Source organism: Meleagris gallopavo, chromosome 7 (genome assembly GCF_000146605.3).
Source record: "Meleagris gallopavo isolate NT-WF06-2002-E0010 breed Aviagen turkey brand Nicholas breeding stock chromosome 7, Turkey_5.1, whole genome shotgun sequence".
In the NCBI taxonomy this organism is placed as follows: Eukaryota; Metazoa; Chordata; class Aves; order Galliformes; family Phasianidae; genus Meleagris; species Meleagris gallopavo.
Window position 1 is genome coordinate 7,308,898 of NC_015017.2, and position 12,072 is coordinate 7,320,969.

The 12,072-nt window shown below is 40.6% G+C and overlaps 1 protein-coding gene across 3 annotated transcripts in view; it reads left to right on the forward strand.

Moving 5' to 3' along the window:
* NAB1 (NGFI-A binding protein 1) overlaps positions 1-11,885 on the forward strand; it is a 23,720-nt gene extending 11,835 nt beyond the window's left edge. For all 3 annotated transcript variants that reach the window (XM_010713374.3, XM_003207428.4, XM_010713376.3), the window contains exons 5-8: positions 4,957-5,067; positions 7,256-7,397; positions 8,583-8,732; positions 9,805-11,885. In XM_010713374.3, the coding sequence (XP_010711676.1) occupies positions 4,957-5,067; positions 7,256-7,397; positions 8,583-8,732; positions 9,805-9,896 (495 nt within the window). In that variant the 3' untranslated portion in view covers positions 9,897-11,885. The remainder of the gene's footprint in view (positions 1-4,956; positions 5,068-7,255; positions 7,398-8,582; positions 8,733-9,804) is intronic.
* The last annotated feature ends 187 nt before the right edge of the window (positions 11,886-12,072 follow it).

Here is a 12,072-nt window from a genome sequence, read left to right on the forward strand (position 1 = left end):
TTTTAAGTTGCTTGAATCAACTTCTGATCTTGTCCAGAATGCAGAGTTCTGGGTACGGATTGATGGGGGAATATTGGTGAGCTCTGACTGTGCTATAAGCTAAAGGAGAGATGCTGTTGAAAAGTCAAAAGCTGGCTAAAAGCTGTGTGTGTCAACGTACATGGTTCAGCTTGTAGTGTTAATTTACTGGATTTTGCGATTAGTTTTGGGCCTAAAGCACGTGTACACGGGCTGATAAATACAGTTGCACAAGGTTTTGCTTAGGGAAATGAGTGTTTTGCTTTTTGTCAAGTTGCAACTGCTGGGAATTATATCTGAGGGCTTTTAGAAAGTCACTTACTCAAATAAATACATCATGGTAAATATGTGTACCTGTGTAACTTGTAAGAGTAGCAAATCTTCCTTTCTCATTTTTTAAACAAATTGCTGTTTGAATTTTACACAGGTCTCTAATTCGTTGCTGGTGCTGTGGGGATTTTTATTGTGCTGCCTGCTCCAAGAGGTGCAAACATAAATGCACGTTAGAATGTGAGCTGGGGCTGAGCTACAATTGCACGTCATGCAGCTATGTGATATTCTTTAACTGCAGGGGGAAGCTTTATAGCATGCTAGAATGTGTAACGTGATCTATGATAAATGATGCACCAAACACAAGGCTCTCATTTTTTCAGCTTTGTTACCTGTACAAGGACTTTCCCTGTGTAGCAAACCCCAGTGGAAGCACTTAGCTTTGAAAAGGCAGTTCTGAATAGGTACATAGATGTGTTCTTTTGTTATTGCTGTTTCAGTTCAACCAGTGTCTGTACAGTTTGAGTTGTAGTTTGAGTTTATAGGAAGCCAAGCACACATGCACATTGAGAATTTTCTTGTAGCTGTAACGCCACTTAGATGTGTTGAGGTGTGCTTTGAGCTCTGCCTGCTCTTCAGTCTATAGGAGAGAGCTGGTAGAAGCTGTATTAAATGATTTTATGTGCCTTCACTCTATTACCAGCCTTGACTGATTTGTTGCAAGACGGTTGTTTGGTTCTCTCTTCTCTTTTATCCAGCCTAGCCTTAACTGGTAAGAGCTGGTGGGGAGTTGCTGCTCCTTTGCTTGAGATAGTGTTTCACAGACAAGTAGATTTCAGCATTGGAAAGCTTTTCCTTCATTCAGTGATAATTGATGATGAACAAGTAGGTGAAGTGACACATTAAGGGAGGTGCTTTTTTTTCTGTAGGATCTTCATTGAAAGAAAAAGTAAAATTAAAAAGCAGTGAAAAACCCGGCAAGACTGAGGACTAGGACAACCCTAGGGAATCTGCATTCTCTTAGTTTCTGAATGATGGGTCTGGCAGCTCTGCTTTCTCAAGGGACTATTTAGTTCAGTAATTCTGAGAATGGATGTTTACTTGATGTTGTTTTTATCTGAAATTGACAGTCATATTTTAAAATGCATATGCAAATTTTGTGTCTTAGTTGTGCAAATCACTGCTTTAGAAATAAGACTGTATCCAAAATAAGAAATAGAAAATTAAGCTAAATGAAGTTAACTTGCATAGAACAGGAAAGCGTTATTTACTATGAAATGCCAGATGTCATTGTCAACATAAATCTTCCTGTACAAGGGGATTCTTCTGAGCTCCCCAAAGTCAATTGTTACTGTGGTTTGTTATGGTTCTGAAGTACGTTGCAAACTGGGTAGTTTTTTTCCAAAGGTGTTGAGGGGGGAAGAGGCAATATTACTCAGGAGGTCACTCCTCCTGATCAGATCTGAGTGATCTGATACCTTGAGCTCTTAGGATTTACGTTTTGGAAAAGAGATTTTCAGTAAAATGGGAGTGGCAGTAAGTGCTGCGAATCTGTTTCTTCCTTTCTGGGTAAATAATCTTCATCCTGTTTCTGAACGATTGTGGCTCAGGTAGCTAGCTGTCATGCTAATATTTGGATGCAGTGGATCAGAATGTAGGTGATTTGTTACTGCTAGCTCTGGCTTCTTTTTTTTCTTTTTTTTGTTGAAGGTCATTCTGTGCTTCTGTTTTAAGGCTGCCCTCTGTATTCTGATTCACCGTGCCTTTGCCCATTAGTCACTAATGTTTCTGGAAAGCATAATCAAAAATACTAGTCTGAATTTTGAAAGGTTTCACGCCCTTTTTTCAATACTGTGATAAATGGTTCAGTAAAGATGAGTTAATTTCCTGGAATATAATAACATCCAAAAAAACCTGAAGAACTCTGAAGGTCACACTTGTGCCAGCGGAGCTGTGTGTGCAAGCTTAAACATTGCTGGGTTACAGCCGCCAATGTACATTTATCCTCTTTATGAATATGAAACTCACATAAGCATTACAAAGAAACAATATGCCATGAATTACATCAAATTACCTGTAAAAGCCTTTCTCTTCCCCTGTGTGCTCTCCCCCTCTTATTCACAGAGTGGGTGGGCAAGCTGTGGGAGTGAAGTGTACAGAGGAGAAGGGGGGAGAGAAATTCCAGGCAAATGAGAGACTAAAGGTGCAGAGGGAGTGAAAAAAGGAGTGGAATGAATTGGGCTTTAGAACCAGTTTTTATTACAAGAGAAAAATAAAAAGGAGTCGCATTTCCTAAGTCTGCTGTGGGAAGAAGGCAGAATAGATTCATGGGGGCGGAAGCGGTGCTACCTCTTGTATCTCTTCCGCATAGGTGTTGTGGGGCAGGGGCACCCCTTAATTTGTCATCTTCCGTGACTCAGTGCCAACAGCACTCAAAGCGATGAGCTGTTGGGGCAGCACTTAGAAGGCAAAATAAGTCATAGGTGTATCACGCAGTGGGCTCAGAGGGAGGGGCTGCTCAGCATCGTGCCGCTCTTTGTTGGCCTTGATGGGGTTCTGCTCCCAGATGCAGCACCGACAGCTAAGAGAGGAGAGAAACAGAGAACCGAACGTGGCCTTTTTGTCCCCGGGCTTGTGGCAGAAAGGAACTGTTCTGTGCCAGCGTTTCCGTTCAGCTGAAGGAGAGGGGTGGGGAAGGCTTGCAAAAGCTGATTTCACAGTGCTCTGTGGGGGACGCAGGAAGGAAGGGAGAAGTGGAGGCTGTGAGGAAATGTCTTCCCCTGGTGCCAGTATGGATGAAGGGAGAGAGAGAGAAAAGGCCCACCTCCGTCATTGCTGAGACAGTTGAGAAGCAAATCAGTCTAAGTGTGGGATTTCGCTGTTTTTCTCGAAAATGGCAGAAGCAGTAGAGTCTACTGTTTGCATAGGAAAAATGTCATTAGAGGGAGCAAAAAGCACATGTGGGACTGGGAACATCTGCTGCAAGAAGCCTCTTGAAAAACAACCGAGCAGCGGCGCAGCAAAACAGAAATGCTGTGCTGCACGAAGCAGGCTCCTCTTGCGTGAGGAGGGGAAGGAGCGGCGAGGCAGACGTGGTGCAAAGCAGGCCTCGGCCTCCGCGCGCTGCGAATGGGAGCAGCCAGCAGCAGCGAAGGCCTCCAGGGTGCTGCTCCACTCTTACGTTGTCGTCGAAGAATCATAGGCAGGAGCGATGGGTGACGGTCACGGCAGCATGCGGGGAGGCCTGCTTGTAGGAACCAGCCTTTGCTGTTATATTGGCTGTGATGGCAGATAGACTGTAAAGAACGCATTCCTGATCGGTTACTAAAATAGGATCCTCGGCGATACGTTCTTGTCTATATGCTTTTCATCTTCCTACACACAGTGATTTTTCCCAAACGAATTTGGGTCCAACTGTATGAAAATGGTCAGCGCTCATGGAAATGCACTGCAAAGTCTTTGTTTCTAGAGGATGAGGCTTTGTGGCAGTTTACCTGGTTATGAAATTTTACATGCTTATCGTGTTTATTTTTCCCCAAGGGAATATGTTGGGTGGATAAAAGCCTTATGCAATGACGTTATTTTTTTTCTCCCGAAGCGTAAGGAATAATTTATTGGCATTATACTGCACTCAGGGTTTTGGCCGCAGCTGTTCAGGTCGGTGTGCAGCCCCCAGTTTGCACAGACCTTGCAGTCTTTCCTGTGATTTTTCTGGAAGGCCTCAGTTCAGCTTTCTCGGGTGGTAATTTATTTGTTTGGCTATTGTCAGAAGTGTTTTTGCTTGCATACACTTGCCTCCAAAAGCCAAAATGAATGTTACAATAATTGTAATACTTAGGGTTACAAATGGTTACTCAGTTACAAATGTCACTGTTTTCAGGTTTGAGTCCATATTGAAGTTCTCTAGTATTTTTCCGGATCTTAACAGTCACCTATACTCTGCCTTGTAGATTTTTATGGATGTTCCTCTGCTTTACATGATCTTTAGTGCCAAGCAGGATAAGTTTTTCATCTCAAACCATTGCTCGGATGATTTATGTATTGTAATGAAGTCTGGCAGGCTTTCACACAAACTTTATTTGCTTTATTTGTACATATGCAAGCTGCAAGAGAGATTTGCATGTCATAAGCATTTGAGGCTGAAAGAATTCTTGAATCCTGGTTTCCCAGAGTACCTAAAATCTTTGCAGTGTGTTTCATTTGGTTACGCTAGTATGGTTTCTATGTGCTGTATGTTGAGTTTTAAGAGGTTTCACTCAGTTTCTCAAGGTTGGTATCGTCATCTGCTGTGCCTTGGTCTTTGACTTACATGTATATTTGATTTCTTAATCTCCAAAGCTGCTGTATCTAAAGAGCAACAGAAATGATGGGCCTGAATCTACCTGGCAAAGCTAGTTTACGTCAGTGACAGTAGTCTGAATTCACCTGAAACTGTGAGAAATATGATTGTTTGTGTATGGGACGTTAGATGTGTAGTGGCTACTGTAGAGAGACTGTGTGCATTTTAGACACGAACTTAAATGTTGTGGTTAGCACAGACATCTGAACTCCAGAGTGATCGGTTTGGGTTGGGTTGCGGTGTTCCTTTTGAGTATGCAGAGAGATGGAGTGCGGGAAAAATTAATCATGTCTTTCTCTTGGTGTTTGGTTTCTTCTTGTGCTCAATAGGATGGTTATCCTGACTTCCAGGACGCAGTCCAAACGCTCTATCAGCCAGACAAAATGCCGCTTGCTTTGGCTAAGGGAAAGAGTGAGGATTCGGCAGCTCTTAATTCCCAGGTAAACCAACTGCACTACACTGTGAATGATATAGGCCAGGTCTTTGTACCTTGATTTTGATGTATTGGTTCGATGACTAAAGGAATTAGCTTCAATTTTCGGAGGCTAGATACCTAGCGTATCTGTGATTGTGTCACTCTTAATCTGTAATTAGCTTCTGAAACTCTTCTGACAGTGTTACGCTGTCTTGTTTGCTCCGAGAAGGCAAAATGTAGCTTAGAGGGCTTGAGGATATGAGATGGCCTGTTGGAGCAAGTAGGGTACTATTGGTACAGTTGGTGCCGTGTACTTGAATTATTAGCTGTAAATGGAAACTTGTTGAACTTGAGAATAAATAAAGTAGGAGATCTCAGAGTCCTTGGTTCTGACATTTCCTTTTATGAGAGAAGTCCACTAGACTTCGGAAATAGAGAACCTCTGGATCTAAAAGGATACATTGCCTTTCTCAATAACATCCAGCTTGGTAGGAGTCCAGCGTTTTCAGAAGGCAATTAATAGATGAAGACAGGTTTCCAGTTTTTTGTCTTTTCTGCAGTGTATCCCAGCCTTGAAGGCAAATGTAATCATGGAATTTTCATGTAAGGTTTTGTTTGGGATCAACGCTTCTGTTTTCTGAGACTGAGACTGTTACCCTGGCTCCTGCGTTCTTCTATTGCAAAGCAGTGTCCAGTCATGAAAATTCTGTTCATTTTACTACATCAAAAAACAACTGTGCTACATTTCTGATGTCACATAATGATCAAACTAACTTGGTTTTATGTGCTTTTGGTCATTGGTCACTGCTGAGCAGCAGTGGAGTTGAGATGTGTTTTAAGCTCAGATGGACCTTCAGCTTCTCTGCGGTATTATTCTATGGTGATCACAATTATTGCAGTTCTTTTCTTTCTATCGCAATTAAACAACAAAGATTACAGGAGTCAAATGTTAATTATTTGACTATTTTAATAATAGCTTTTCAGTTCGAAAGTAGTAACTGGACTGACAGAGTAGCAAAATTAAAGCACAGTTGGAAGTAAACAGTTTGAAAATCGTTTCTTTTTTAACCTACGTTCCAACACCAAGCTTGAGCTGTCAGTGTTCTTCTGCAGAACCTGATGACCTTTAAGCAGAGTAAGTTATCACTTGGGTTGTTACCCTCCTTCAGGGTCATGGCTGTGCTGGAGAAGCTCTGCTTTTTCTGGTCTGTTCGGTTGTCACCACATTTAAGCGTTGAACTACGCAGCAGAAGCGCATTGCTGTGGGAAGGCACGACTTCGGTCATATACCAGGAAAAGCTGGGCACTCTGAAAGATGGCATCACTTCGTTTTAGTCAGCATCTGTACAAGTTGAAACAGTAGGAGAGGCTAACCTGGAATAGAAATGAAATTTCTCCTGTTGATTGTTGGGGTTAATTTGATATGCTTAGTGTTCTCATGTTCGTGATGGCTCTTCTAAACAAACATTATTGACTTGTGATTTTTTTTCTTTTTTCCTTGCAAAATGCTTATTTATGTTCTTAAGAACAAGATTAAATTGGAAGCTAGAATTTTCTTGGCGTTGGATTCAATGACAAACATTCAGACGCCATTTCCTCCCACGTTGCGCTGCATTGTTTAATTTCACTCTCGAGAGGTGTATAGGTCTTGTTCTTCTTCTAGACAGACATTTCGCACCTTTATCCCCCACAAACATACTGTCATCCTACACTTTCAGAATGGCAGATTTTTATGCTTGTATAGTGCTGTTTCCTAAAATAAAGATTCCAAGATGTCTGGTGAAATCTTGGCATAAGTTTTTAGCAGATGTTGCCATCGCTCTTGGAATACTTTGTGAATACATGTATTTGAGCAGAGCTAAGACTTTATTTTTCACTTCTCTTGAGATTCTCTTCACGTAACTCACAGCCCTAAAGCGCAGAAAGTGTGTTTTCAGTGTGTTTTCTAAGAACAGAATTTAGCGTTGCATTTTTGCATGGATGAACTACTGCAACTCGGATTTTAAGCATTCCTGAGTGACTCAGTTGTACAGCATGAAAATTTTTATGGGTGCAAAAATACTTTGTTTACTTGATAGATTTGAAGAAACTGTAAAGCACACATCTGTACATACGAGTCAACAAAAAATCTACATCTAGGCTGCTAGTCTTATCATCTGATACTGTTTTTTCCGTGTTTTGACTCAAAAGATGTATGTATGCTTTATTTGCAGTCTGAAAAGGTGATGGCAAAACAGATGGAGTTTCTTTGCAACCAGACTGGATTAGAGAGACGTCTTTCCACAGGGTGTTACAGGCAAAATTCAGAAGAGCACAGCCCCAATGGCATGTCATTAGATAACGTTGATGGACAAGGTATGGTAGCTTCCAGGCACGGTGTTGCTGTCAGCAAATGCATCTGAACTTACGCAATCTTTGTCAGTGGTGTTATTTATCTAGTATAGCACAAACAGAGCACTGAGCACTGAATGGACAAGACAAGATTTCTGCCCTAAGGTGGTTACAGTCTAAATAACACTATCAGGTGTACAGCCAGATTCTGCTCTGTTACTGTCATGCAGCTGGGCAAACTGCTTTCCCTACAAGTCACGTTCAGGGAGGGAAGAAGGTAGGGAGGGTTACTGTTAGTGAGGGCAGTACTTGTCTCTAGTTTTATCCGAAGCTTTGAAAGTAGAGCAGCGTGTTCAGGCTGTTGCATTTCATTTGTTCTCTTCCTTTGTGGAGATTGAAGGTAAAGCTGATAATGGAGTTGGTACTACCCATCTATGCCCCCTACCCCTTTTTTTTTTTTTTTAACCTATCTGTGCAGTCTAAGAACAAAACTTGAGTAGCTGGCTATGTAAATTACTATGTAAATTCCTTAGAAGCAAGCAGATTCTTATAATGTTTGTAGTAGCTTGTTCTTGAAAAAGCTTATAGTTTTGTGGTGATCTATTTGATTTACCAACTGGCTGTTTGCCAGCTTGCATTAATGTTAGGAATGTTTAGTTTGTTCGACCGGTTTCTGTTTAGATTTCTGTTTGGGTGTTGTGAAATGGGAGAAAATGTTAAGTATGGACAAGAAATGCAAGCAGATGATTTTTTTATTTATTTGGTTTTTTAAAAGCTAGATTTTTATTTTTATTTTTTTTAAAGAAGCAGTAGAGGGAGGAACTGAGGGATTGAAAGCAAGTAAGCATTAAAACATCTATTTCCATTTGTGTCTGTTGGTCAAGCAGTGCGGTATACACGTACACAGAAGGAGTAGGTGTGTGCAACCAGCTCTTCTTGATGTTGTGCGTTGCTTTCTGCCATTTATCCATTGTGCAGTGGCACTGGGAATTTCTGGGATCTCAGTGGGCTTTTTGAGCAGAATAACAGAGATTTGCATGGTTCTGGAGTGGTCTACATACCAGCATGTTCACGTAACAATTGTTCTGCTAGAAAGCTTCCCAGCAGCCAAAATTTAGGATTCCTGACAAAATTGGTCTCTTTTGATTTTTCTTTTTTATTATTGCTTTCTTTTTAATGCATCCACGTGTCACTGTGAACCGCTTCCAGGTGAAAGGCCGCTGAATCTCCGGATGTCAAATCTTCCCAGTAGACAGTTGCAGCACATTTCACTTGATGGCGAGCAGCACGTTGGAAAACCTCTGTGCAGTGAATTGATCCGGCTTTACCCTGGTGGTGAGGCAAAGTCCCAGTCCTCAGGTTAGTGCTGTCCCTTGTAAATTAACCACTGTTTCTTAGAGAACCTTTGATGAACCGCTGGATGCGAGCTGTCTCTTGAATGAAGAAGGCAGCTCAGTGTGCAACTCCTTGCATGTAACCTTTCAACCGAGGCTTCAGACAGAGCTTCAGGAGTGGTGTTACTTCTTAATCTAGAAACAGATATCCTGGTATTTGGGATAAACTTGGAAGATGCAATCGCTGGATTAAGATAAACAAGTTCTGGCATGTGTCTGTCCTCAGGGAGGTATTGACCCAAAGTTCTGCTGTTAAATACTTACTTTGCAATCTCTCGTTGATGGTAATATGGCTTCAGTCTGTATAAAGGAATCCAACTGTAAATGTAGTTTTCATAAAAAGACTTTCTGTCCTGCCTGGCGCTCTTCCTGTACTCTGTATCATGCAGTGTGTGCTTTGAACTGTGTCCCATTCACTGACTTCTGCTGAAGTTTATCTCGTTTCCCTTTGGCTGTGGGAGAAACTCTTAAGTTTCACACAAGACAGCAACAATCCTTCGTGCATGGGTGGTTTCAGTTTCACAGTAGGCTCCTAAGATAAAGCCAGGGATTCTTGAGATTCTTACAGCTTTAGGAACAATAATTAAATCCCATCTGAGTTTGGCAAGTGCAATGGGAAAGAGGTTATTGAAAGAGAAGAAGAATATTGCATATCTCATTTTGGTGTGCTGAAAACTCAGTTCTTTTTATTTATTTATTTGTTTTTGCAGTTGGATCATCTCAATCACCAGGTGAAATTTGCCTTTCAAATTTCTAGTGTAGTGTACATCTCCAGTAAGTCCTGCTCCTAGAGAGAATGGAATTAGACCTGTGGGGATGACTCTTTCATCACTGTAATGTAAATGAGGTTATAACCCAGCTAGGTTAAAGCCCAGTAGGAAGGGCAAGAGTTTATCCATTTGTTCAACTTACAGTGTACATACAGTTTGTGGATCCTTTTTTTTTTTTTTTCCCCCTTGAAGTAAGAACAGAATACATTTGTTTCCAAGCAGTGTTTTAAACATCTCTTTTTCTTTCTTTTCTTTTTTTAAATACAGAAGGCCTTGGTATCTTAAAGGATTTTCCTCACTCAGCTTTTAACAACATTGAAAGGAAGGTCATCAAAACAGAACCTGAGGACACAAGATAGTCGTCCTGTTCTGGAAACCAGTGTCATAATAAGGAATGAAACTTCACGAGAGAAGAAAAAACAGCCTTAATAACCAGTGTTGCCTCATTCAAATAAGAGATTTCAATAGCCAAAGCATAAGAACTGGTCCAGTAATCTGTGGAAACTGAAAAGCAAAAGACACTGCAAACTAAACAGTAATACAGGTGGATAAACATTCCTGTTCAAGTGGTTTTATAACGTGGAAAGATTCACAAATTAATATTGTGGGTCTACATTATTTAAGAATGTATTATGTATTTGTATAACTTATCAAAGTAAATCTAGATGTTGGGACATGTATAGAGTCTAGTAGATGTGGCTACAGTTCATTTTACTTGAAATTTCAGTGTCTACTTTAAGTGTACCTAGCATAGACCTGATTGTTAAACATTAGAATTACAAATCCTTGGAGAGGTAGGAACGTGAACATCGTGACACAGTAAACAGCAAGTTTGCAACAGTGTTTGTAAGGAAAAAAGGAAGATGGAAAAAACATCTTCTGGTTTCCATTGTTATGTGGGTATAGCATTTGGTAGACCTAGAGCCCAGTTCTGTATCATAGCAGATGTTCTCGACACTTACTATTGTTACATCACTTTTTATGGTTTCAGCAGCCTTTGTATAATGCATTTACAGTAGACTACCTATCTACAGTTCAGGAGTGTAGAAAATGCCAATTAAAATATGGCAGAGTCCATATTAGAGGTTCCCAATTAGATGTGAAAATGTGATCGTTGGATATACCTTCAGTTTATCCATCAGTTTCAGTACAGTTACTGAAGTTGCACCTGATATCCAGAGACAGTAAGATGTTTGGAGGAGAGAGATGAGGGATTCAGTCTTCACAATGTGACTCCTTATCAAGTGCTGTCCAGCCCACGTGATTCTATGAATATACCGTATCCTGCATACAGTATGCCAATACGTTTCTTTATGTATGTGTTTAATTGACATCCGTATTCTTTATTTATTTGACAGTTTTTATTTTTTTTGTACATTTTCTGACTTTTGCAGATGTCATTTTATCTAAGGAAAAATAATGGGCTTAAAACGTTGGAATTTCCCATGCTGCGTTTGTGTGCATCCATCTTTGCTCTGTGCACCTCCCACGTTAAGGATTGCTTTCCTGCAGTCAGAATAGTTACATGCCTTAGTTTCTGACCGCAGTCTTTCCCTACAGCGTTTTCTGGAGGAGTGAAGGAGGGTTAAAGGACATAAGTTTCCTTGCAGTGGGTAGATTTCCACGTTCAGGTGTGTATTTCATGTCTGCAGTTTGCTCTGTGTCGTAGCTGTGTATTAATTCAGTCACAGTCCATCGTACCCAAGTGCTCAGCGAAATGTGAGCTGAAATGTCTACACTGCAGTCTCTTATCACTGTAAACATACCTAATTATTTTATCACTTTGGATTTGTGGAACAAAGCTTTATAGTAGAAACACCGGTAAACAACTTTTTATACTATTAAAATGTTTTGTTTTTTTTTTAATTGTTTCTTGAACTGTATGGTACTGTTTCACTTCCTGAAGTATCTTACTTCAAGTGATTGATTTTGCAGCTTTGCTGTTAGAAATAAGAGATTGAATGTGTAGTTATGTTTCCTCTTTCCTGTTGTGTGAGCTAGTAGTACGGATAATTCTTTGGCTTGTAATGTTAGCCAGTGCACTGGTTAGTAGCTGAGTAGTTTTCGTAAGAATATATGGAACTTGCTAAAGGACAGCTTAAGGTTTGAACTATACAGCTTGAGTAATAGAGCAGCAAGCCTCGAGACATTCAGGAAACGCTCTTCTTTTCAACATCTAAACTGTTGTGCGTGGATCACAGAAGAAGCTCTTAAGCTTGCTGGTCTTTTCAGTTGGAGTGAGAGGAAGGAGAAAGAACAGCAGCACGCTGTTTCAGTTGAGTCCAGAACTTATTTTGTAAACACTAATGTATTAAATTTGCTACAAATTAAAATACATAACAGTTATATTTTTGAGTTGTAAATACAGTACTCTGTGTCACAACCCCTTGGTTATCTCTAGAACGATATTTCAGTTTAGAAGTCCAACAGGCCATTTCAGTCTCAGCAAGCTGGAAGCAATTTTTTTACTGGTTTGCAGCTCTACCTTTTTTGGTTTTGTTTTTGAAACCCTGAGAGTGGAGATGGGGAGGGGGG